Source organism: Epinephelus lanceolatus, chromosome 4 (genome assembly GCF_041903045.1).
Source record: "Epinephelus lanceolatus isolate andai-2023 chromosome 4, ASM4190304v1, whole genome shotgun sequence".
NCBI classification, from domain to species: domain Eukaryota; kingdom Metazoa; phylum Chordata; class Actinopteri; order Perciformes; family Serranidae; genus Epinephelus; species Epinephelus lanceolatus.
The window spans coordinates 38,506,659-38,534,466 of record NC_135737.1 but is presented as its reverse complement, the minus strand read 5'-3'; the positions used below and the strand labels follow the sequence as shown (position 1 = coordinate 38,534,466).

The 27,808-nt window shown below is 39.5% G+C and overlaps 2 protein-coding genes across 2 annotated transcripts; one reads left to right on the top strand and one right to left on the bottom strand.

Annotated features, from left to right (window-relative positions):
- On the top strand, nt 1-1,925 carry LOC144462685 (uncharacterized). The gene is made up of 5 exons (XM_078166803.1): nt 1-236; nt 333-415; nt 569-605; nt 976-1,038; nt 1,779-1,925. The coding sequence occupies exons 1-5, from the start codon at nt 150-152 to the stop codon at nt 1,923-1,925; spliced, it is 417 nt and encodes a 138-aa protein (XP_078022929.1). The 5' UTR covers nt 1-149.
- Nucleotides 1,926-3,138: 1,213 nt separating this feature from the next.
- Nucleotides 3,139-13,326, bottom strand: LOC117259440 (sialate O-acetylesterase). Its single transcript, XM_078167244.1, has 10 exons — nt 13,125-13,326; nt 12,713-12,874; nt 10,787-10,941; nt 10,359-10,497; nt 8,232-8,391; nt 7,962-8,044; nt 7,722-7,855; nt 5,810-5,964; nt 4,710-4,896; nt 3,139-4,324 (listed from the first exon to the last, which is right to left on the bottom strand). The coding sequence occupies exons 1-10, from the start codon at nt 13,177-13,179 to the stop codon at nt 4,082-4,084; spliced, it is 1,473 nt and encodes a 490-aa protein (XP_078023370.1). The 5' UTR covers nt 13,180-13,326; the 3' UTR covers nt 3,139-4,081.
- Between the last annotated feature and the right edge of the window lie 14,482 nt (nt 13,327-27,808).

Below are 27,808 nucleotides of genomic sequence, written 5' to 3'. Positions count from 1 at the left end.
GTGACTTGTCCAGGGTGTACCTCGCCTCTGCCTAATATCAGCTGGGATAGGCTCCAGCCCCCCTGCGACCCCTACCAGAATAAGCGGTTATGGAAAATTAATGAATAAGTGATGATTTTGAAAATGCCAACAAATTAAATAATGGTCCAATGGATAATTTTAACTTTTTCTATTTACAGCAACCACCAAGTGAAATTGCAGAGAAGCCAAACCTCACATGGCTTGATGCTGCACAGGTATTTGCCTTTTATTCGTCATATTTTGGTTTGTTGTTATTGATAACAGTTTACCAAAAGTTAAGTATTTTTTGTTTCTCCTTTTCCCTCATGTAGATTGTCTTGGAAGAAGCTGGACGTCCCATGCACATAAAGGAGATTAAACAGAGAATCATCGACAGGGGGCTTGTTCAATCCAAGTACAGCAGTCCTCTCAATTAATTGCACACCTTGTTGCCCTTGTTTTCACATGTTAAGCCAAATTATGAATGATAAGTTTCTTGAGTAGAATGTAAACTTGTTGCTGAGTCTACATTTAGTCTCTGCTTATATGTTTGTTCTCTCCTTGGCAGTGCAAAGTCAAGCCTGGAGGCTGTCACATACGGTGAGGTAAGGAGGATATTTAAGATGCAGTCTGACAGCAACCTCTGCTGTTGAGTGTAATAACTTGCACCTCCATTTAACATTTGTGTCAATTCTGTTAACACACTACATGCATCATCTGTATTTCTGTTACTGTTTTTTTCTTTCTCCATGTTTTTCCATCCTGCTTCTTTGGCCTTATTTCACAACTTTAAAAAGAGACAGACATTTCTTCACTGTTAGCAGAACAAAGGATGCTCTGCGCTCAAACGCAGAGGCCTTGAACCTGCTGTATCTAATAATGGTGGAATGAGTCTAAATTGTCCCCCAGCTTTTGGCAATCAGATTTGGCTTTTCCAGCCCCGTGCATCGGCCTCAGTTTCACATTATGTTTCAGACACAAAAAGGCAGCAGGAGATTCAAGAGGACTGAGAACAGAAACGGAGTCTTTGCACTGCTGGTGAGTTATATGGGACACTAATGCCAATTTCACACAAAATTCAAATATGTAATGTACTGTAAGTGAATTTGACCTTTAATGTCATTGGCTATTGGTCATTGATAAATTCTGAGGCGTTGCTGCTCACAAAAGATCTTCGTCCTGAACTGCAGTTTGATACACGTCACTGCCTGATTTAATTCTATCACATGGCACCATGTATTTATGTTGAAAATTATATGGGTACACACAGTGTTTTCCAGTGGATATTTAATGCTATCGGGTAATCTGAATATCTGCTATGTATTTTCTTACTTAAACTGATGAGACGACATGATGGTAATGCTCATTCATCTGCACGCTACAGACAATTTTAAAGCAGAGATAGCGAGAAGTCCCACCTAATATCTAATTATAGATGCAGTACTCCACAGTACTCATAAGCCCTTAATAATCCTTAAACTGCTAAGGCCCAAAACAATAGAAGAGGGAAAATTTGCCTGGAGAAGTTCTGAAATAAATTACAGTAGAAATCTCCATTTTTATTTTAATTTGAAGATGTTGTGCACAGTTGATGTTCAGTAACTTCTGTTGTGTGTCATACAGCGGTTTAAGTGTGAGCTCCATCAGTGTTATTTTATCCTTTACATTTATGTCTGTATTTTCATCCATCCTGAAGGCCATACAAGCGTTATTCTCAGGTACTCTTGGTGCACATGAACACATCTCCGTCTCCCTCTCCCCCCTCTGTTTCCTCACAGACTGATGAGGAGAGGCAGCAGGCCCTGCAGGCCTTCACTGCACAGTCTTTCCTCGGCTCTCCGCAGCAGAATACCATCTCCAGTTCGGGCTCAGGATATAAACTGAAACATATTTTCCAACCTGTTTTCCCAGATGTAAAACATTAAGATGATAATATGTCTGGATGAGGTGTAAACCACAATATTAAATCATTCAAACCTTTACTTAATAGGAAAACACAACAGGAGTAACATTTCCAAGTCACAGAAACATGCTGAATTTATATTTATCTAATATTTTATGTCAATACACTCTACATACATGGGTTCAGCCAGTTTACAGCCACTGTGACGATAGATTTCTTAATTAATAGATGTCTTATTTCACTTTGTTTATTAAGCTACCGCTGGATACGTTTTGAGGTGTGTCGCCCTGGTGATGGCCAGGTTCCTCACAGCCTGTCAGAGGACGATGCTTCAGTCAACTTTGAGGCCTACCAGAGACACCAGGGCTTTGATGAAAACATCAAGACAGAGCACATAACAGGTTAATTATCAGTTTTCTAAACTGGTGATGTTCATAGCTTGGCTGTAGTGTAGATGACCTCATGTTTTGTTGTGCATGTTACATTTAGAGGATGTTGATTATTGCATGCAGGCTACCCTGGTTCCAATGCGTCCATCAAACATACTAAATATGAACCAGGGTAGCCTTTAGGTATAACAGCTGGGCTTGTGGCTCAGGGGTCACAGGTAAGAGTCCCCTGGTGGGGTTACAAATAAAAACTGTCCACTTTCATGACAACTGCTGTCAGAATGTCTGAGCAAAGCAGTGAACAACTCAGTTTCACTTTGCTCTGCTAGAGTTTGTGTGAATAACTGTCCTCACCCCACCAACTGCTCCTTCCAGCCTCTGCTGTAAAAATCATACATGTAAGTGGCACGGGCAGCAGAAACATAAAAGTGTACTCCTATACAGGAGTTGCAGTATGTAAGTTTTAGGATTTCAAAGTAAAAGTATGTCCAAACGGCAAGTATTTTAAAGAAATTGTGGTTTTGTTTTCATTTGCTAATGCTGACATGATGATCACACAGCATTAACAGTAACTCTTTCTCTACTATTTATCTATCTGTCTTTACCCAGGACAGGCACCGCAGTCTCCTAGCTCCTCTCATCAGCACCACCTGACCTCCTCCAACATGAAGCCCTCTACCTCATACTTCAGCTCCTGATTCTGAAAGCCTGACATCACACAATCCTCATGACCTTTGATTCTTACTTGCAAACATCATTTATCGACAATGTTTTCTTTTATACTCCTTCCTGAGTTAGTGATTCAGTAAACAGAGGCATACAGTAACTGAAAACGATGCTCAAACGTTTGATAAATCAATGATTTTATTGTGAATCCATCCATTTTACTCTTAAGTAAAAGCATCAGGTTTGAAAGTAACACAACACCCAGCAAAAGTCGCTAAGTTGTCATTTATTTGTGCAAATTGTAAAATCATAAAGATTCATTTCTGTTGTAAACTTAAAAAAATCCAGAGTTTTGTTCAAATAAAATGTTTGTCATGCTTTTCTATTTACAGCAATTATTGGCAGTGGTTGTACCAGCATACACTTCAAACAGGATAAACGATGAAACCAAAATAATATATAACCATCTGCCACAAGCGTTCATAAGCTTCAATAAATCTATAAAAAATAAATCTATAAAATGGAAGGTGAGTCTCCAGCCAGACTAACTACTAAAACTGCCAGACATTACAACCTAAGACATAGCAGCCTTAGTCTAATGGTATTCTCCATTCTGATGAGACACAGTGGATGCTGTACAAAACCTGACTACTGTGGTAAAAAAGAAAGTAAAATAAACGTTAAGATAAGTTTGGTATCCAGATGCCATGAATTGTAGGCGGTATTTACTGCTTGACGATTCATAGGATCTGGCACTGCCTCACTCTACCTATAACTCACCCATACTGATTGTAAAGAGAAAAAAAACTTGACAATCAAGTGAAAAAAACAAAACAAAACAAAAAACCATTCTCTTTAAGATTGTATACCAAAGTGCTTTGTATGTGCCTTAATTATCAGTAAAAAAACAACAACAAAAATTTGCTAAATTCAACTTCTCACAGTAACAATCCACTGTCTGCGTCATTTTGTTCTGAGCTTATCACTTTTCATCTCATCATTGATAATCTTGATCTGGTTTTTCAAATCTGGCCACAAATAAGCCAACTTTGACATAAAGAAACAAAAAGGCACTTTATCACTACATCACTTTGTCATCTTACAGTTTCCTTCTCTTCTTTCCTTAGGGTGAATAGCGGTTGAAAATAAAAGGAGGCGCAGGCAAAATCTTATCGCCGCTGTAGATTGGACAGGCTTTGAAGTCGCAGGGCCAGTCTCTCCATGCGTAACGGAGGGCACCCACTTCTTGAGAAGGCTCACAAAACTTGGTAGACAACTCGACAGAGGTCTTATTACTCCACACGATGGGAGCCGGAACCCAGTGAGACTTAGACCCACATGAAACTGGAGTCTCTGTGCAACAGATCTTGATGGAAGAAAAAAGAAAATGCTCTTATTTATTTATTTAGCAAGAATTAAGCTTGTTAAAAAATGATCAGAGCAAACATCAAGTATATTTGATGCTCATTAAAACTGAGTTTGTGTTGGCATTGTCATAGCCAGCAGGTGAATGTGGGACTTGACTCACACCAGAGCCAGATGATACCAAGAAAACTGCTACATCCACATCGCGAATGTGGAGACTGTGACTAAATGGGTAAAAGGCAAATAATAGAACAGCTAGATCAGCCTGATAAGTTCATTAAATGAAATCACTTTACTGTAACACAGTCTCTAAAACCAGGAAAGGGCAACACTTACAATATTACGGGACCCAGAATCTAGCCTTAACTCACACTGACTGGTCTTACCTCAAAGATTTGATCAGACTTGTTGACAGAGATCTTCTGGTCATAGTTAACGATGACATGCGTTCCGTTATCCAGAATTTGTTTGGGGAAAGGTCCTTGGAAGGCCACGCCCTTCTCATTATAAGCCACTGCCCTTGCTCCCAGTGTCAGTCTGTAGGCTACATCCTGCTTGTCTCTGGGATGGATCCTGAAACAAACCACACAAAAAAACACTATTCATTTTAACAAACATAGTGGGTGAGCCAGTTGGCAAGACCGCATAGGGAGGTTGAAAGTCAATACAGTACTCATACTCATCACACGACATACAAAAGCAGGTCACATCATCATATGTATACTTTAGATGAAGACAAACACAGGTGAAAGCTGTCTCCCTGTTGGTTTTCCAGTCTTCAGTACATTACAAAAGTCTGCTGATGTGAGAATAATGCCAGGGACTTGCTGGGTTTTGGCAGCATATCAGGGACAAGTCCATGAAAAGTTTTATAGATGTTTGCAAGGATCTTAAATCTATCCAAAGACTAACTGGAAGCCGGAGCAGAGACATTTCAATAGGTGTGATTTATGCCATTTGCTCTAATAAAAATCATTAAAATAAATATAGCCTAAGAAGTTAAACAATAGCACCACACAGTATCTCCCAAATTTAGAGTTGGTTTTACCTGGAATTCTAAAAAGGTAGAATTCCTAAAGATTTATTTTCCTGGAGAATATTGTTTTCAATAATGTGATTTGTTGTCATGTTTTGTAGGATAATGTGCAACCTGCATAGTACACAGTGCAAAATGCCACACATTTCAGCAGCATTTTAAAATATAATTTAGTTAATGGAAAATGTGATTAATGATTTCAAATGGCTCTTATACTCAATATTTTTTCCAACAGTGCTTAATTTTAAATTAAATGTCATGATTTTCTGAGGATTTCCTTACTTTTTGACTCCTCCAACAGTCTAAATATAATCTGTTTAAATGTCCAAAAAACAGTCGTTAGGACATGTAGTGGTACAAGTTAAGAAATACCTCCATGAGCAAAGTGTAATGCTCCTCGGTGGTGCACAGATTTCATATGCTATAAGAACATGTAAAAACAATCCTTACGGGCCAAGGGGTGAACCTGGATCTGGTAAATCCAAAGCTACGGCCATGAAGGTATTCAGCATCCGTTCATTTGGGACATAGCCGAAGTTTGCCGTTTGGTGCCAGCGGACATTCGGAAAGGATTCACTGGTGGAGTTTTTAACGTCTGTGGACAGCTGCAAATACAGATAGAAATTGGAACAGATTGACAATACTGCAAAAGATGTTTGCAAAAGCATTAATGGTTTATTTTACCCACTTAGTTTCAAATAGCAGCACGCATTGGGTCTCATTCATGAAAAGTGAGTAAATCTGCGTGTAGATTTGCACATAAAAGCCTACTCTACTAAAAACCTACTCCGGATTCATGAACGCCGCGGGAAACTCAGATTTGATCGTAAACACGTGTGTATGATCATGAATGCCAATCCATCGTAAAGTGACAGCGTGCTCCCGGTAATCAGCAATTAGCATAAATCCCTGCCCATGAATATCCAATGACCACCATATAAGGAGGTGTAGGTGCATCCTGTCGACCTGTCAGTCATGGCGCAAACAAAGAAAGAGAGTGAAAGAAAAAAGATTTTTTTCCGAAGCGGAGAACGAAATAATTTTGGGTGAAGTGGACTTCAGAAAAAACATTTTATTTTCTTTCTTCTTTTATTTTCTAACAGATGCTGTTAGTGTTGTCTCCGTGGTACAAAGAACCATGTCAGAGGTGAAGCGTAGGCCTAAATGGTTTGATATGAAACTGGAGGCAAAGAAACGCATAATAGGCCGTAAGGTGAATCAGAAAAAGTCTCACAGAAACTGATTTCCGCTCCGACATCTAAGAGTGGGCTACAATGAGTACCGGGCCATCAAATCACAGCATCCGCAGTGAGAGAACACGGAATTGTGTGCGCTTTTATGCACGCGGGTGTAGGTGATCACGGATATTTGATATGGGAAAGATGTAGCCAGATGTATTACCTGTTTAAGATACGTGGCTGGCTGTGTCCGTCCGTCCGTAGCACGAGTCATGTGCGCCACTTCACCACCGACCCAGCGAATAACGCTCAGGTGGAACAGATCATTACGCTCAGATGGAACAAGTGCCGAATTACGACCCCGATCACAGGACTCTTGCGGGGTTATGAGCTACGAACTCCCACTGATTAGCTGAACGTGTATCGATCTTTTTTATGAAGTAAAGATCGTGTAGTCCTCCGATGTCGGAACGAGATGAAACGATAACTGTGTTCACCTTATGGCCTATAAGCACACACAAACAATACAGCGGTCACCAAACAAACAGAAGGTTCATTTGTGGGGTTTTGAATGAAGTGGGAACAGCCGAAGGCCGAAGAGAATGTGATCCAGCTGTCCTTACGGATATTTTTATTATCATCATTCAACATGTAGAAAGAACGTGTAATCTATTGAGTCGATTTACATAGATAATTCACAATCATGAACCTAATCTGGATCTTAAACCTGCTAATTGCCAACTAATTTAACTAAATGTGTTATATTTTTAATATTTTGTCATGTTTAGATTACGTGTTTCAAAGGCATCTGTGTATTGTGTACATAACAGAGCATTTCCAATAGTGAAAAGTAATATTTATGTGCTTTACTAAATTTACACAAGCACTACGAGTGGTCAGGAGCAGGAGTAGATTTTGTTAGTAGCTATGAAAAGATCGGAGCTACTAAAATATTGATGAATGCGGACATGGACGTAAATTTCCGTCTGCGAACAGTTTACACACAAATTCCTTCTGCTCACGTTTCATGAATGAGACCCATTGTCTCCTCGTTAATACAACCACAAGGGGGCACCAATGTCAGAAATCTATATCTATGAAGTAGTTTTCAAAAACTTGACTCTCATTTTCAAATGTGTTGTTTCTATTATGCAAATTAAACTAAAACATTAATACTAACATACCTGGACAAATCCAAAAGGGAAGTCTTTCGCCGTTTGTCCCCCTGAGCCCTTGTGAAACGACATCCTCCAGTCATCGATCATAGCAGGGAAGGAGCAGGTGTACTTGTCTTCATGATAGTACGTATTTGCCTCACCTGAAATCAACACAAATATTACAGATGCATGACATAATCAGGCTCGACCCTACATGAACTACACATGGCTATACTGACCATCTGATACCTGTGCAGGTAGTCTTACCTTGGTACCAGATGGCTCCTTTGATGGTCATGTTGAGCAGCGGGTGGATCATTGAATTCCACAAGACAGAATTATTTTTAGGACTGAGAGATTTCAATGTGGGAAAAAGCAACAACAGTGTTGTTAGTGCAAGCTCACTTTTCTTGGTTCTTACACAAGAACAGTGTGTCACATGGTAAAATTCGATATCCTTCCTAGTTCAGTTACCATACACATCAGGTGGTAGGTTAGCTGAATTATGTTTGGTATTTTTTTTTTTAATAACTTTACCCGGCGTTGTCTAGTCCACACTGCTGCAGTGCTCTTGCAGATGACCAGACTTCGACAGGTGTGCCTCCCCAGCACGACTCCACCAGTCCTATGGGGTACTGAAGCGTCTTGTACAAGTAACGTCCATAGAGCCAGCAGACTGCAGAGAAACCTTCCAGATCTGAAAATACACCTGCCTGTTAATCAGTCCATCAGCACAAAGCAAGTGGGTGGTTGTACGCCCACAAACAAACAGCAACATGGTTGATATCTGTTGTTTAATATATCAAATTTGATATATACCATACCTTATATATCAATATACAGAACTAAGGAGTCTTGTGCTGTCACCTGAACAAGAAACTAGCTTGGATTTAGGACCTTGTGCAATGGATGCATGTTTACATTACACAGCAAACAGAAGTGGCTCAGTTCAAGTTCAATATCTCTAACCTACAGTACAGGCCAAAAGTTTGGACACACCTTCTCATTCAATGTGTTTTCTTTATTTTCATGACTATTTACATTGTAGATTCTCATTGAAGGCATCAAAACTATGAATGAACACATGTGGAGTTATGTACTTAACAAAAAAAGGTGAAATAACTGAAAACATGTTTTATATTCTAGTTTCTTCAAAATAGCCACCCTTTGCTCTGATTACTGCTTTGCACACTCTTGGCATTCTCTCCATGAGCTTCAAGAGGTAGTCACCTGAAATGGTTTCCACTTCACAGGTGTGCCTTATCAGAGTTAATTAGTGGAATTTCTTGCTTTATCAATGGGGTTGGGACCATCAGTTGTGTTGTGCAGAAGTCAGGTTAATACACAGCCGACAGCCCTATTGGACAATTGTTAAAATTCATATTATGGCAAGAACCAATCAGCTAACTAAAGAAAAACGAGTGGCCATCATTACTTTAAGAAATGAAGGTCAGTCAGTCTGGAAAATTGCAAAAACTTTAAATGTGTCCCCAAGTGGAGTCGCAAAAACCATCAAGCGCTACAACGAAACTGGCACACATGAGGACCGACCCAGGAAAGGAAGACCAAGAGTCACCTCTGCTTCTGAGGATAAGTTCATCCGAGTCACCAGCCTCAGAAATCGCAAGTTAACAGCAGCTCAGATCAGAGACCAGATGAATGCCACACAGAGTTCTAGCAGCAGACCCATCTCTAGAACAACTGTTAAGAGGAGACTGCGCCAATCAGGCCTTCATGGTCAAATAGCTGCTAGGAAACCACTGCTAAGGAGAGGCAACAAGCAGAAGAGATTTGTTTGGGCCAAGAAACACAAGGAATGGACATTAGACCAGTGGAAATCTGTGCTTTGGTCTGATGAGTCCAAATTTGAGATCTTTGGTTCCAACCGCCGTGTCTTTGTGAGATGCAGAAAAGGTGAACGGATAGATTCCACATGCCTGGTTCCCACTGTGAAGCATGGAGGAGGAGGTGTGATGGTGTGGGGGTGTTTTGCTGGTGACACTGTTGGGGATTTATTCAAAACTGAAGGCACACTGAACCAGCATGGCTACCACAGCATCCTGCAGCGACATGCCATCCCATCCGGTTTGCGTTTAGTTGGACTATCATTTATTTTTCAACAGGACAATGACCCCAAACACACCTCCAGGCTGTGTAAGGGCTATTTGACCAAGAAGGAGAGTGATGGAGTGCTGCGGCAGATGACCTGGCCTCCACAGTCACCGGACCTGAACCCAATCGAGATGGTTTGGGGTGAGCTGGACCGCAGAGTGAAGGCAAAGGGGCCAACAAGTGCTAAACACCTCTGGGAACTCCTTCAAGACTGTTGGAAAACCATTTCAGGTGACTACCTCTTGAAGCTCATCGAGAGAATACCAAGAGTGTGCAAAGCAGTAATCAGAGCAAAGGGTGGCTATTTTGAAGAAACTAGAATATAAAACATGTTTTCAGTTATTTCACCTTTTTTTGTTAAGTACATAACTCCGCATGTGTTCATCATAGTTTTGATGCCTTCAGTGAGAATCTACAATGTAAATAGTCATGAAAATAAAGAAAACGCATTGAATGAGAAGGTGTGTCCAAACTTTTGGCCTGTACTGTACATCTTTAGCTGCAAACACGTCTCAACAACCCTATGAGTTAATAAATACATTTTTGACGTACTTGTTGGGGCCACAGACCAGGGAATTTCCACGTCAGTCAAATCAAGCTGCTCAGTTTTACCCGTCCTCAAAGACGCCATAAAAAACCTCACATCACGATACTTCTCTGAGAGTGTCAGCTCCTCTGATGCATTGAAAACCTATTGGAGAATGAATAATTAAGAGATAATTTAACAACAAAATATGAATACATACATACATATTACATTGAAAGTCCTTTATGCCACCTATGTGAAATCTTTCTGACAATTACAGCTATCTGAAACCAAATCTGTTGCACCACTTTAATACTTACTCCTATGCTGTGTATGTAATATAAGTGAAAGTGTTTTCTTTCGAGATTTGACCCTATAGACAGACTTCTATTGTACGTTTTTGTTACAGTGAATGAGCTCATCACAAGACAGATGTTTACTTGACTCGACCTACCATAGACATGTGAAACCACATGTTGCTCTGCCCCCCACACAGCCATATATCTCCAAACAGCACATCTTTCAGAGTGGCATTGCTGTCCTTGGTGACTGCTGTCACATTGTAGGGACCACCAGCTTCAACAGGGTCGAGGGTGACTCGCCAGATTCCTGAAAAACAGCCATAGATACATGGGCTGCAGTCAAAAAAAGTCTCCTTTCCAAACCACTTTTTCTTGACCTTGATTAAAACCATTGTGGTGTTAAGGAAAGATGTGGAGGAGAATTCATAAGGACTTTGAAAAAGACAACTGCAGTGATAAAAGAATCTATAAAAACATGGAGAACCTGATGAAATATATTACTTCTTTATCAAGGTTGGAATTAAAATGAAAAAAAAAAAAAGGAATATACACTGCCATTCACAGAAGTGAAACTAAATGGTTGTCATGTTGACAATGATTGCTCACGCTCACCCTCCTGTCCACTCAAATTTATTGACTAAATTCCATCGCATGAGGTAATTGTTAAATTTATGCAAGATGAATATAACTTGTTTGGTCTAGAAATCTACTACTGGACTTATTATTTTTAAATTTCAAACATGATGAATTTGTTTTCACTCCAGTTAAACAACAACAATGGTGTGAACTATTTGTGCTGAGAGGCTCCAAACACAGTAAATACAAAATATAAAAAGACATGAAACACAATATAAGAACAGAATAAGCATTTTAAAAAAAAACAAAAACCCACATACATTCAAGGCATAAATCTGATTATAAGCATAGTATATAATAACTTAAAGACTACCACACAACTCAGTAAACACAGTTCATGTTGTCTTGCTTGTGCTTTTAAGTTATTATGGCTGAAACCAGCTGAGGAATTGTGGGACGTTATTACCTCCTTCAGTCTTGTAAAGGCTGTTTCTAATGAACCCTATGCTGAAGGAGATAAGGAAGCATTCATAAATTCTACCAGCTCTTATGACGACTTCCTCTGAGACACTTCCTGGTCATTTCAGTCAGTTAAGATCATTTGTCAGAAAAAAAAGACTGCTAAACTGCAACTGTGGGCTGTAAACAACATTCAGTGACTGTGACGCTCCTCCCACTGGTTTGGACAGATTTCTTGCCAACCTCAGCAGTCAAGTCAGCTGACATGAGAGGGTTGTCAGCTGACTTGACTAACCTGAGCCCTTGACCTGGACAGGCTGGAAAAGTTGGTATTTCTGCATTCTGTCCCTCCTCTCTTAGAGCTCACACACACCATGCTTTGCTTTTGCACTTTCAAAAACCTCAAAAGCACATGACACACATCCCTGTACTGCTTATATTGCTGAACTAGCAACTCCATTGTTGGTTTTGTCTTTAATATATTTAGTTTCTGTTAGGTAGATCCCTTCTTATCACTTTCCCTGAGCCAGTTTGTGACAGTGACCAAATGAATAAGTGAAAGCTGTACACTTTGACCCTTTTTTTGAGAGTCTAAGAACAGAAACGTGTGCAACTGTAACACATCTTAATAAATAAAATTGACCTGACTTGACTTCCAGCTCATATTCTCTAATGTTAGGGGCTGTACGTTGAGACAGATTCAAAAAACATTTCTGTACTTTAGACACCTGACCTGAGACATGTACTTGGGATGCTGGATGTAAGTCAATATATAAAGAACAATCTTGGCTACATATTGTACAATGCTTACTGAAAAATGTAACCGGAAGCGATTTCTGAAACCTCCTAACTTCCACTTTTTATCAGGCCGCAGATGAACTGGCCTGACAGTGGGTTAACGGCAAAAATGCAGTCTCTGCCATCTCTGTCAGGTCAGGTTCAATCAGCTTGCCCAGAAGACGATGTATAATTGACAGTCTTTGCTTTGACCTCTTCAATAGCCTGTGGTTGTCACTGCAAGCCCCCCACCTGGCTGTACTCACCATTTGTCACAGTGACTGGTGAGGTTTTCTGTTTTGTTGGTCCTGACAGGATGAGGGTCACCGGTGCTCCATCAGAGCCATAGCCCCACAGCACAGCACTCTCTGGAGACTTCTGCAGCACCATGTGGTCCCCATAGTAGGAGGCAAAGCGCAGGTCCCCCTCTGCACATATACACACAAACAATTCTGTGCTCAAATAAAATGCAAAGAGAACAATATTTAGAGAATGAAAACAGAATAAAACCACATAAAAGGAGGTTAACCAGAAATAAAAACACAAATAGAGCTGGCTTATGGGTTTGGCAAACTAAAATATTCAGCTAGCTTATATTTTAGCGAGCTGTGACGTTACCATTAAACCTCAGTGCACAGCAGTTAAACGCCGACAAACAGTTTGGCACCCGGTACTCACCACATCTGTGAATGGCAGCTACAAATATCAAAACAACACACAGAGTTATCGCCATGACAGGAAGATGAAGACAACACACGTAAACGAAAAGGTGGAAACAACTCTGTCAGAAACTATTAAGTCAACTGGCTGATATGTTAAGCGGCATATCATGTGACAGACAGAAAACTTTGTAACTAACTGACACTTCCGTGTTTCCGAGCCAGCCTTTTCATTGTTGTGTGACGTCAGCATCTGGCTGCGCACCTTCAAAATAAAAGCACGACAGCTCAAAAGAGAAGAAATCATCTTAAAAGAATATTTATCTAATCAAATAATGTTGTCGAAGTGTCTAACCCAAAAATTCAAACCTCTTTTTAATGATATTGAAAAAATAAAGTTTACTATTTTATTTAAAACATTTCACATTCAACAATATCCACAAGTCTATATGTACATTTCAAGACTTATTAGTTGCTGTAATTGTTTCTCTTGTCCAAACTAGAAATGAAGTGAGCCCTTCTTAAAGCAGTTCCTATAAAGAATAGATTGGGGACTAACTTTCACTGTCCTGACACTGCAAAGTGAAACTGAAGCTCTGGGCTTTGGCAGTCTGACAAGTCAGGTGAGTATCTTCCAGTGCTGCAGTCCTTTTGTGCAAAATTCCCTCTTTATTTTACTAATTCAGTGTTAATATAAAAATATTTATAATGCAGCTTAAAGGGGGAAGAAAAATATGTCATGTGTAGAACTAGGGTGACACAGTGATGTAGTGGTCAGCACTGTCACTCACAGCAAGAGGGTTCCTGGTTCAAACCCAGGAGGGAGCTCTTCTGTGCAGAGTTTGCATGTTCTCCCCATGTCAGCGTGGGTTTTCTCAGAGTACTCTGGCTTCCTCCCACAGTCCAAAGACATGCAGGTTGGGGATAGGTTAATTGATGACTCTTAAATGGCCGTAGGTGTGAATTGTTGACTGTCTCTCTGTGGCAGCCCTGTGATAGTCTGGTGACCTGTCCAGGGTGTACCCTGCTTCTTGCCCAGTGTCAGCTGGGATAGGCCGCTCCAGCCCCCCGACCCTCAAGAATATAGGCCGTTTTGGAAATGAATGAATGTTTAGGACTATAAGAGAGAGTTTTTCATTTTATTGACTACAAATGTTGTGTGACAGCTTCTCTGTGTTCTGTGAGCTGCAGTTGTTTTGAGCATATATTTCATATCGTAACTATCATAATGTGGAGCTCAGCTCAGCTCAGCCATAGCACTTTGCTAGTCTTTTCACCACTCAAAGCACTTTTACACTTCATGTCACATTCACCCATTCACACACTGGTGGCCGAGGCTATCATACATGGTGCCACCTGCTACTCAGTAACTATTCACATGCACTCACACAACGATGGGACAGCCACCGTGAGCAATTTGGGGTTCCATTTCTGCCAATATATCCCGCTAAATACGACACACTGGACCTTATAAATCATATAATAATTCATACACCACCAACAGAACAACAAATGGTATAGTCAGATAATTCAACACACCTTTTAATTAATTCTCTTTATTATCAGCGTGCCTGCTGCCATCTATGGGCCTAAAAAGTATACAAGACATTAAAATCAAAATGTAAAGCTGTGTGATGTCTTAGTTCTCTCCTGCTGGTTGCTGTGGCAACGGCTATTCAAGAGTTGACATCATTTATTGTAAACCAGTGTGGGCTGTTTTCTTGTTTGTCTTTTCTTTTGTGCCTATATCTTAATTTTTTTGAGTGGCATGCTATTTAACACAAAACCTCAACACTTAGATATAAGTGATGGATATAGGCCGGAGAACAGGAAAGCTGCTGGTCGGGGCGTGAAGCAGTGAGAGAACAGTAAAGAAAAGTGCTCATAGGGTATATTTATAGTAAGATGTAGAGGAACTACATACATGAGTGAGACATGAAAATTATATCCCCTTACCCTGCAGCTTTCCGTGTTCACCGTGTTAATTACAAACCCCTTCAAAGGCCAGTGATAAGATTTGAAATTTGAAATAGGACATTTATCTTGATGTAAGCCCAAGACTCAGGGTAGTACGCACAGCCTCTGTGTGCTGCTACTCACATCTCACACAATAGATATATGTGAGACAAATACTCTGTAGTGAATGCTTTGCTCTTTTCTTTTCCGTGGATTTACTTTTAATTTGTCTCCTAAAGTCTTGCCTATCTCCCGTCAGATTGATTGCTAATTGACACAGCCCTCAAAGCTACCACAGCCTTCTTACAGCATCTGTAAAACAACTTCTAACACAGAGGCAGTTGAACAATGTCGCTTTAAAACATGATGAAAAGGAAACAGAATGGGTGTTATCTCTCTGAACTGACTGTTTTGGGAGAGATATATCTGAAAGATACACGCTATGATGTAAAATATTGAATGTAATCTTCACATCTTGTCTGCTATAATTATTAATGCTCATATGGACATAGCGTCTTGTTACCACTTTCTTCTTTAGTTCATTTGGCTTCAGACTGCAAAACTGAGGTGCAAAGACAGAGGTTAAATGGATTTCTTAAACTAAATTTAATTCTTCTTAACAGCAGTTTGTGTTTTTGCTCAAAGTATTTAATAATGATAATATGCTACACATTTTAGACCTAAAATTATTCTTTTCCATTTGAAAATGAGAGCTTAAGTTCCCAAAAGCGAATCACTAACAATGAGTCAGGCAGGTCAAAAATATTTAGGCTACTATTCTCTCTCTGACATAGTTTGAGATAATTTGAAGTAAATGCACAAGACAATAAATAAGACAATAAAACTGTTGCTCCCATTGGCTACATCAACTCAACTCTACTGAACTGAAACCTGTCAGTTATGAAAGTGTTTTACACAAATTAACAACAATATTTGAGTTAACAGAGTAAAAGCTGTTCATTTAGGTTGAATGGTTTTAGAATAACCTTCCTGAGCTCATTTAAAAATGCTATTCATTTTGAAGCAATGTATAAAGGCACAAAAGCATCAGATTGAAATATTTTAGGAAATCATTGGGCTTTTCTTTTGGGTTATTAAACATGTTGGAGACTGTTTGTTTGTTTTGGGCATTATAAAACGTATTTTTTTTCACAGTTGTGTGTTTAATAGTCTTTCAGATAATTTATACAAGAGGTAAAAGTACACATAATTGAAAAGTACAACCAAATGAAGGGGACTGTAAAACAAAAGACCCATATATTTTCATCTTTGATTTATCTCAGGATGCTTTTCTTCTAACATATCTCTTGTAGAAACTCTGTAAATAGGCCATTAAAAAGCAAAAGTGATGTGGCCTTGGCTTCTTAAAGCTCCTGTGACTTGCCTCAAGATGTATCCATTACATATATTCAACCCCCTGGCGTGGGGATAAATATACAAACCTGAAATTAAGCTTTGACTGACAGTGGAGAAAACAGCCTGTTGTTTTGAGTCACTGTGAAGCCTTTTTCACTAAGAGAATCCTTGCGTTGCATAATTTTTCATACATATTTTCTGCTTTAAACAGTAAATGGTAACTTTTTATGTGCTCCTGATGTGCAGAATAATTGCTATAATCATTTCATTATTGATTTTACATAATATGTCAAATACAAAACACCTTTATTATACAATTAAGAAAGAAAAAAAGACGAGTAAAAGGAATATAGATGTTTTTGGCCACTTTCATATAAAAACAACGACAACAAAATCACGTCACAAAAATCAATAACGTGGAACAACACCAATACCACAACAATATGGTTGCTGAGCAATATCACACATCAAGAAGACAAATGCCATTAGGAATACAGAAAATGGTGTTTTCTCCATATACAGCTTCTACCTGTATTTATTGACAGAGAGAGAACAATACCTTGTGAAGCACTTCACCAATTACAGCAGCCTCCACACTTTTACCCGGCTTCCAATTATCTAATTGCAATCCCATCCCCCACCATACACACACACACACACACACACACAAAACACAACAAAGATCAATAGCGATACACGCATTCCTGAGTCTCTCTCTGAAATGAAAAAATGTGGCATCATCAGCACCTCCAGACCTGTAATTTACTTATCATGTTTCTGTACATGCAGACCAAGACAGCATCAGACTGATGTGACAGTGCATTTCCGTATGAGTAATGCTTCAATATTACCACTCCACTTCAGAGTCCAAGCCAGTGCTCAAATTAGATTGTAGAAATTGGGCTGAAAATGGCTATCCCTCCTCTAGTGATCCGTGGAATGGGCTCTGGTCTGTTCCATCACGTTTTACAGCTAATTTCATGTGGTGAAATGAGATATGCAAATATGTTTGTGGTTTCATGCATGAACCAAGATTTATGACTGCTGTCTAGGGCCCTCATAGGTCTCTTAACACATCAGCTCCCATCCATCATGTGATAAATCCTCCGAATTAGCGCCTCCCTTTAAGTCACTTGGCAGCTATTAGGTGCATGAGAGGAGCCCGAGCATCATCTCCTGTAGCCTACATTGCAGCATGCTTTTATACTTTCACACTCGTTGCCACCTAAATCAGTTTACACATGAGACTGCCCTGCCCCATTTGTGCTAAAACAAGCTGCTGTAGAAAAGATGCTCAGGCTACTGTAAACTCACTTCCAGTCAATTCAAGAATTCGGCAGGAACTCAAAAAACTCTTATATCTCACATACAAACAAGTAATTTGAAATTGTCATGGACTTTCCACGTCCAAATACGACGTGCAAGGTACCCTGGGTGTGTTGGTTGTTGACGTTCTGGGACGCCGTGTCAAGTTCTGCCTGTTACATGCATTGTCTTCTTTCAAAATACACTTCTGTTTTCACAGGAAATTTACAGTCTCTTTCAAAATAAACACACTGTGTCGGTACAACACCGTGAAATTATGTTTTTTTTTTTTTTTTTTACTTCAGCAACAAACACACTTAGCTGGGTTTAGGCAACAAAAACATGTGGTTAGGTCTCGTAAAAAAGAACAGGGTTTGGCTTTAGAATCTTACAGGACACGCCCGCCCACTCTGACTTTTGCCACCTTACCTTTTGTCCTTGTCCTTCCGCGTTTCCCCCTGACGCCACTGGGCGCTGTAAAACTGTAACGGCAACTGGCTCTGCATCATGTCGATGTTAAAGGATGCCTTGTTTTTTCTTGGTTTCTGACGCCGCAAGTCGCTGCCCAAGCATCGGACTTTGACAACTTCGGAGTGAGACCAGGCTCAAAATACGGAGAATTAGATTAGTAGACTGATAAAACTGTAAATATGAATCTACTTCTAGCAGCTGATTAGCTTAGCTTAGCACAAAGACTGGAAACAATGCCTGCCAGCACCTCTGAAGTTCAATAATTAACATGTTATATCTTGTTTGTTCAATCCATACAAAAGTGTAAAGACATGTTGTGGTTTTATGTGGCATTATTTCTTTGCCAGGTGCAGTAATTTCCTAGGGTGTGTTAGTAAATCCAATCTGACACAAATGAATGCACTGTTTTTCGAAGATACAGCTGCTCTATCTGCCCAGAAAGAGATTATGCTCTGCTGGTGCTCTGAATAACCGAACGGTACTTTCCACTCTGAATTTACTAACGGTTTAGTTTGTGCCAGAGTGTACCCTGGTAATCGGAGTGAGTATTTGAACACACCCCTGGAGTGTTGTCATCATTGTTAGGTTCTCACTATAGTAAATTTTTTTCATATAAAGAGCTTCTTATTCCAGCAGTCAAAACAGTGAGACTTCAGAGCAAAATTAGTTCATGAGGAGTGAGCAAAGCAAATTTGACCCACAAATTTGCGCTATTGACCAATAGCAGGGCTGTGTTGACCTCTTGACAGTACTGACTTTTGAGGGAATGGAGAATTGGGCAGCCCAAAGCTAGCTCATTAGGCTAATATTAGTCTCAGATGTCTCAGTCCTGCACTGCACCGTGTCTCAAAAACCAAATCTCATACAGATGTCACAGAAGTTAATTACTGGCATATGAGCCGTGCTCTTATGTGAAACAGAAAAGTAACAAAACAAATATCCCCAGTCACATCCAGCCTCGCATACTGCTTCAGCTCTCAGCCTCCTACACAGATCTAAATTGGTTCCTGGCATCATGATGGGTTAAGGCATTGCCACGTTACTTAATAATGCTGTTGTTGCAGGAGGAAATGTCTCTACTCACTCATCAGGAAATAAGTGCACAGGTACATTTGACATTATTTATGGCATTAGGTTTTAGACACAGTGAGTGTTAGTCACCTGAGCTGCTGTCATACATTCAATATGGCTTCATCTGAAACAGCTGGAAGTAGATGGTGAAGAAAATCCACTCCCTGCCGGCATACGATGTAACACAGCACCAGTGGAAGGATGGCTCTTCACCCTTGTCTTTCTAATATGTTGCCACTGAATAACCAGAGGGGCAAAAATGAAAATGACAGCAAAGCAAAATGCAAATACAACATTATTAATGACCTTTTCTATTTCAGTGGCAAGCCATTAGATCGTAAACCAAAGCCCACACTGATACAAGCCTGGAAGGAACAATCCTGGCCGAGTGTCACCTTAATAAATGGACTTATCTGGTTCATCAGCTATTGTGATTTTTGCTTTGATGCAAATACCACAAGTCAGTGTACCATACTCATTTTTCAAATAGCAGTGAAAGGTGCAGTTTGACAGCATTGTTATATTTACATGTTTGTTACTGTTATTTTGTGATGCATAAGAAATACAAAGATAGGAAAAATACTACAAGAATGATTAAAAAGTTTATTTTTATTACTGTCTTTATTGTTGTTATTTTTTTGTTTGTTAACCCTCAAAGTATGCTGTGTTGCCAAGCAACCAGCCTATGAAAATAAAAGACTATAGCTCTTTTATATTACCAGCAGGAGTAGACAATAGCATGCACAGGGACAGACAGTACACACAACTGCAATTATTTAATCATACCCCATGCAATTAGCTGCACATTGACATTCACTGTAAATCATTATTTTATCTTAAACACCTGCTGTCTCACGCTCCATGGTGGAGGATACGAGGATGGGTACAGAGCAATACATTTAAAGAGGCACATCATAAAAATGCACATAAAAGGAGGATACAGACATTAAGGAAGTTTATTATTTTATGAGTGCTGGGGTTTGTTTCTTTTCCCTGCCTGTAGTGTGAAATATGTCCAGTATCTTCACATAAACCTTGGAAAAAAAAGGGAGAAATCCATTATCGCTTCTTGGAAAGCAACACTTTAAGTGTGGAAGCTTGTACATGAAAGAAAGTGCTCTTCTTTTCAGGTTTTCCTGAGTGTCATGGCTGCTGCTAGCCCTACATTCATATCCTCCTGTTCCTCTTTTCCTTATAAAAATGGAACATTTCCTTCATCATTAACAGGCTGCATGAAAGACACTTGCAATTACACACTAGGTGGATTCAGTGCCTCTCGCCTCTTATATCACAGTTTCCCCTCCCCAGATGATTAAAGAGATTTAAAATAAAATCGCGAGTATTTGCATAATAAACTGTTTTAAAACCAGCTGAAACTGCTGTTTACCTATTTAAAGACTGGCTGTGTTTTCATCTTGACACACAGGGGCCATTTTAGTGGAGATGTCAGATGGATGCTGGACATGCTTCAGATCAGCAGGTGGCACTCTCACGTCAGTAAAATAGGCACCGCCTTGTGTGTTTTGACAGGATGTGAGATTAATTTAGCTGGAGGAAGTGTGCTACACTGAGGGAGCTGATGTGTTTGCCTTTTAGTTTATCTTAAGCCTTTCAGAGAGGACAACTTCAGTCATCTGGATTATAATAACTGGGTTTCAAAGATAAGCCACGTCAGAGCAACACACAGGGATTTTTTTTCCATTGTATGGACAAATGACACGTGAATATTGTTTGATACTTGAATATTATGAATAACAATGGTGCTTTTAATGTTATATCCCACTTTTAATGGCACGCATAAGCTCCAAGGCCTAACGAGGTGAAATCACTTTAATGTGATCGTTATGTATAACAGCAGGAGCTGAGATATTGATGCACTGTAAAATAAACACCTTCTTTTTCCTTTTCTTTCTGCTTGCCTTCTCATATGAATAAATTAATTTATAAAATAAAACATTTAAATGAGGAGTTTTGATATGTGATAAAGGAAGATGGATCATTCTTTTTCATTCATATATAGTATACATAGAAACATAGTGACCACTGTTACTAGTATTGAAACTGGTATCTTTAATTAACTTTGCCTGTAAACACTCAAGCTTCATTTTGTAGGTCGATGTGACACATTATCAAATGATGGAGTGACAACACATCCTGGTTTATGAGATTGCCTTGCAATTACCTTGATATTTATTACAAAATCATAACTGCAGTCTTGACAGTAACTTTTCTCTACCTTTCCATGAATATTAAGGATGACAGAATCAGCTTCAGCACACCTGCATGCATCACAAAACTGCGGCCAGCTCACAGCAGAATGACAATTACAAAATCTATTTCACAAATTCTCATCTCTCTGCGTAGCACAGGTGAAGTCAGGAAGCTGTTGCAGCTTATCAGCAGTAATCATGTGTCTATCCAGGCTTATTGACCTGTCAGGTGCGCAGAGTTTGCAGTTTACAGTGAAAATAAAATTATGGTACAATTCCCAACATGCTCCTGTACACTGGCAGAGAACTCAGATCAGCAGGAATAATGGCCTCCAATTCAAACCCTTGATGAATTAAAGGCAATAAAGTCCCAGAATGGCAGAGGTCATGCAGTGGATGAAATTAGCTGAGTATTTCCAATTTTACCTTGGACCTAAACTCCCTCTGTTAAGAGTTGGGGTCATATATACTCCTGCCCCCTTTGCAGTTTCCTTTTGGTTGAATGCTCAAGAGGCTAGTGCAGCAGTTTCCTTCATATTCAATCAGTCGTGACTGAGGTGTTAACAGCATGGCAGAAAAAGGAAAACACACTCCGACTGTCTCGCCCATACACCTCTCAAGATTAATAGTCTGTGAACATGTAGTTCTTTTATGAGCAAAATGCACTCCTTAAAATCTGGTCAAACTCTGTCAACCTCTGCATGCTATTAGTGTGACAAAGTGCAAAAACACATCTAGGAATAAATACTTTCCAAAGTCATTCAAATTTAATACTAGGCAGCGTGGAGAGATGCACATTTTTAAGGCACCGTAGTGAAAGCCTGTCTCCTTTAATTTACAAAGTGAAAGATTCGCTCCCTGCACGCACAAATTTCCTAGTGCATACCCATTTCTGGTGAGATGAGATGAGAGTATGATGCAGAGCAAGATAGGAAGCAGGGATGCTAATAGCTTTATCCAAGAGACTGACTTTGAACCGCATCTCCTGTGAAAAGGCATCTTACTGCTCACATACTGTAAGGTTTTTTTATTTTTTTTTATTTTAATCAGCTCCCAGCAAGCTTCAGTTAAAATGAAAGTGTCAGAGAAGAGAGGACACTAACATTCAAAGATAAAACTCGACATTTACGGATGGATAGCCACCATGGCTGTTTACGTTTGGGCTAATTATCTATTTGGCTGATGGAACGTGCAGCTTGAAGTAATTAGTTGATTAGTGTGTATTTAGATGTCCAGTAGAGCAGCTTAAATACCACATAGGAAAACATTTTTACATTCCATGCTAATGTGTGAACAGAGCCTCCATTTTAATATGCTTTAGAGTGCAGTAAATATTGAAGAAAAAAATAGCAGCAAAGTGGGTTACTGAAATTAAATTCTGACTCCTGTAGGTCTTTGCTGCACAGTTGCTCATTTAAACGTAGAAACAGCAGGTAAATCTGCTGCACCACTCACTATGTTTTAACCACATCTGCATTTTAACTCCCCTATCTAGCCTCAGTGTAAGGCAGCAGAAAATGGTCTCTGGTTCTGGTTTAACTGAGTTTGCTACTCTGATACCCCGCTGTGCACCTATGAGAAATCTGTCTTCCTGGTGTTTAACATTTTAATGCCTCATGTGACTTTAAAGCACAAAATGGAAGCGTAGTACAATTTTAAATGTGTATTTTGTGGTATTTCTGGCATGCATGCACACCTGCATTCCAGTTTCCTCTTAAGCCTGTCTCATTCCTCCAAAAAGTCCAAAAGGGGAAAACCTGAGCTTTCACTCACAGGACTGTAGCCTCTGAAAACCAAAGAGCAGCTGATGACAAACTGAAAGACAGGGACGCACCTCTGAAATACATTTTAATTTGATTACTGTGTCAAAATGATGACCTGAACAAGAAGGACACCTTTTTTTAGCCCAAACTTGCATAGAAGACAGTTTAAATTATTACCATGTGATATTAATATATATATGAAGTCGTAAATGACATTTGCCCTTTTGGGATCAGGTTACTGAAATGTACACATGAAACCATAAAGAAGAAAATAGCTGCTCATACAAGCTCAGGCATGCATACACACACACACACACACACACACACGCACATATCAGAATCCAAAATACCGATGTGACACTCCATTTAAGACAACCTCCTGTTACTCTAATGAAAGTGTCACTCTTGCTGTTAATACGGCTTGCCGGTAAGCACACAGCCTCCATCACTCCTGTCATTGCTTCAGTCTTCTTCAGGACTGGCGTCTTTTCCCAGTTGATACGATTCAATAAAATACAGATTACAGACTTTGTTCATGAAAAAAGAAAACATGTAATGAATGAATGACAGGTTAATAAACTCATATGAAAAATAATTAAAACAGATAACATGAGACTTTATTAGTCTAGACAATCCTGCAGTAAAGTTTATAATATTTAGTGCCGGAGGTGCTGTGATGTTGATATGATGCAGCAGGAAGAAAAGTTTTGGAGATCAGGGTGCTGAACAGGCATGGAACATTTTTCACTTCTGACATTTCAGGCTCAGATCATGCCAATACACAGCCAGTCAGCTCTTTTGAGTATATAATATATAAACATGACAACAATCTTGACAGTAATTAGTTTACAGTCCGCTGCTAATGTGTGAGCAGAAGGTCTATCTTGGACTTCAACAGTATAAATACTGAAAGCTAGTAACAGATGAGTGTGTTTTTTTTATATCAGGTTTATATTCCAGCAGGTATACACAGCGTCATTGCTCATTTTAACTCCTCACATAGTTTTAATTGCATACACTTAAAACTACCTTAACCTCTGTGTAATTTCTGCACACGGATATGGTAGAAATAATCACTTACAAATGTGAGTGATCAGAGATTTACAGTTTACATTTACATTACATTAGATGATACTAACGTAATGCAGGATTTTACAGAATTGTCCAGCATCAATGCTCCAGTGTAAACCATGCAGACATCCAGACACACAGACAGGGAGTAAATATGTTAGCCAAACACTGAATCCAAATCTGTAAAAACACTGATATCTACTGTTAGAGAACAGCCTATCTATTGGCTGGTCTTAGGAGCTGAGTGATGTTACTACAGATTTGTGTTTGCAAGGTTACAAGGTGCCCCAAAACAACACATGTTTATGGTCAAGTGACAAAAGCCTCTAGCAGCTATAAATGACACAGTCCAGAGAGGAAGGAGATGGATATATGGTTGGGTCAACAAAATGAAACGTTCACTCTGGCGACAGCCATTTGTTTCCTTTTTTCTACTTCTCGTTCCTTTCAGCTGTGGTCATGATTGTTCCCTACCCTTAACCACATGTTTATGAAGGTAACCATGGTCCCTTAACCTTTAAAATGAATCATTTAAAATCTAACCACAATGTTTACTTGGTGCTTATTCAAACCTTTTTGAGCCTAAACCTGGCCAAATCTCAATTCTTGCATTGTCACATAATAAAATGGATTTTTCCCTTAACAATTAAGTGTTAAACTTTGTGTTGTTGAAAAGGGCATCAACAAAAAAGGCAATGTGTCATTTAATTGATAGGACTTCAGGTACCTGAGCTCCCCTTACAATAAAAAAAACTTATTATGTTACTTTAAATTGATACTGTTTCTTAACTGAGGAGAAATACAATGCTTGGGATATTAAGAGATTATACCATAAATGTATCACAGTAGCAAACAATAAAAAAAAATGTTCACAGAGGAACTGACGTCACTATGGACTTGAATAAATGATTCATGTGTTCTGGCTTTTCTCATATCTCATATTAGTTCCTTATCCAATCTAAATTCTGTTATGTACCCAGAGAGAGGAGATACAGGGGGATAAAACCAGTGGCTGGGTATATAAGGAAACAAGATTTAGCCATAATGACACAGAGTGAATCCCTATAGATATGCCTGACACAGCACCAACACTTTATCTTGGTTATATCTGACAGCGCCATCATGTAGGCAAATTCCACAAACAGAGATAGGCCATCGTAAATCAAATGAGGGGGAATAAGCTGGTTGATCCCCGTCTAACGAATTTTATCCAACTCAGGAGCTAGACTGTGACACCTGAGGAATTTATAATATTGCTTTTACATGCAGAAAAAAAATAAGAGTAGCTCTGTGTTTTTATAGCTTACCTTGCATCCTTAAATGCATCATGGTGTCATATTGCACCAGACCCTACCCACGAAATAAAATAGTTTAACAATTTGTACATTATTCATTTTGTCTAATGCCTGAAAATATACAATATAAGCAGGTGGACAACAATATCTCAAAGGTTGTCACATTATCACATCAACCTTGCTATTATGTGTGAAGCTACTGCATACTGTATTCTCTATATGGCGAAACTTTCTCATGGTTAACATTCATCCACTTTCATTTATTTTGGATGCAAGGACAACTTCACTTATTGGATGATGCTCCAAATATTCCACATCTAGTTAATGTTATTGTCAAAATCCCATTAAAGATCAGAATCAGCAAAGTTCTGGTCAATCTCAGTAGTTTCTTCCCGTGCACCCATGCCTATTCCTTTCCACTAGACATACTGTACATGTTGAAAACTACTTATAGTTTTATTCCTGCAAAAGGCTCAATAATTTCCTGAAGAAACTAGGCACTGTAGTTTTGAGCAAACTTTATTCAAGCAGAAGTAAACAGTGTACTTTGTGGGGATTATTTTTAACAGCGGACTCATACACATCTGGTGCTCTATAGTGACTTTACAGCAGTAGCATGTTGTAGGCTTATGTGGGATTGAGCCAAAATAAGTTACAGTACTCATCATAATGTGCCACCCAGTGCAAAAGTGTGCCACATCAATGTGTTTTAAACAGTTATATCTCACACAGGCTCCTCCCTTTACTGGACTCTATGGATAATACACTCCTCCAATCACAAGCATGCATTCACTCACTGAAATTTGTCCAATTAGGACTTGCCAATCTGAATAAACATGCGGACCCCACAGTAGATAAGGGAGCACCACAACAATGTCAGTTATCCTGTTCTCTTCAGCAATGGCTTATCCATTTTTGGGGTCTGTGCTCGCTGAAATGCCACAGGACTGGTGAAAAGGGTTGACTGACTCCCTTTCGTGCATGATACACTCAGCATGTTTCTGTGCTTCTTGATGACCCAAGCAATGTGGTGTGCAGGGTTTGGATTGCTTGTCCTTTAACCCCTGCAAGGTTAGACCAAAAGCTCAACCCTGTGTGGTTGCTTGCCACCTGGATTGGCCTGGGCCCCAGCTGCCTCTGCTGCAGCGGCCTAGGTCACACAGAAGTAGATGAACTGCCCTTCTAACCTTTAGCTGGTCAGGATCATCATTATTTTGCAAAGGGGCGTTCATTTCTTCAGCTCCTCCCATTGTACCCAAGGGGTCCAGTGGGGAGTGGAGCTTGAGTGAGATAGAGCAAAGGTTATAATATTGAAACCCCAGTTCTATTAGCACAGGTAGAGTCCGCTACCTAGGTGCCATGATGCTTGTATGCCATTCACTAAAAAGAGGGGGGTGGGTTGTCGGACATTGTTGTGGTACTGCCTTATATTGTGTGAAGTCCACACGTATTCAGATGTTCACGTCCTGATTGACAGGTTATGTTTCAGTGGAGGGCTCTGCCTGTGTGAATATAACTAGAGTTACAATATATCAACCACCATTTTTGGACAACAATTGAGCTTTATGGTGCAGAGGAATAGTATATCAAATTTTGGATACACATAACATACTTTTTAGTAAAACAATTTTGTTGTAGATTTGGTGTTTTATTGATATATGGAAAATGCAGAATGTAACTGCACATCTTTGGCATTTACTGTGCCACCACAGACAATGTTGTCTCTGTAGTACTTTTATTTTGGGTATCTTTGATTAGGCATGACTATTTGTCTGTCATTAAAGCTTAACACTTTCTGGCTGTTGGCTCGTAGCTGGCTGCTTGGCCGTCATGCTTCCCATATGGTGTTTTTGGATAAGCATAAACATTTTATTGTTTGCTCAGTTACAATTAGAGACATGACGCTGGCAATTTACTACCAGACACAGAAAGATTTGTAGCCTCACTAAAAGGCATTTCATCTCAGGTAGGAAAGTCTCAAATATTATACTTACATGTACAAGATCATTTTTCTTAACTAGCCTTTAATTTGACACAACAACAATCCTTAGATCACCACGCTGTCACAGAACAATGCGTTCGCACTATAGTGTGTCTAATCTGATTATTCTAATAATCAGCACAGTGAGACAGGTCTTTTTTGGGCTGTGATGTTCAAGTAATATTCCTGGCTGCTGGTTCAGTATCTGTAAGGAGCAGACTGAC

Bases quoted from the DNA above. Each gene is read 5' to 3' on its own strand.
- LOC117259440 (XM_078167244.1), bottom strand. From the start codon at position 13,179: ATGGCGATAACTCTGTGTGTTGTTTTGATATTTGTAGCTGCCATTCAC. The intron at 10,498-10,786 runs GTAGGTCGAGTC...ATTCTCCAATAG, and splicing joins TGTGGTTTCACATGTCTATG to GTTTTCAATGCATCAGAGGA. The intron at 7,856-7,961 runs GTAAGACTACCT...TGTTGATTTCAG, and splicing joins AGGAGCCATCTGGTACCAAG to GTGAGGCAAATACGTACTAT.
- LOC144462685 (XM_078166803.1), top strand. From the start codon at position 150: ATGGATAATTTTAACTTTTTCTATTTACAGCAACCACCAAGTGAAATT. The intron at 606-975 runs GTAAGGAGGATA...ATTATGTTTCAG, and splicing joins AGGCTGTCACATACGGTGAG to ACACAAAAAGGCAGCAGGAG. The intron at 1,039-1,778 runs GTGAGTTATATG...GTTTCCTCACAG, and splicing joins ACGGAGTCTTTGCACTGCTG to ACTGATGAGGAGAGGCAGCA.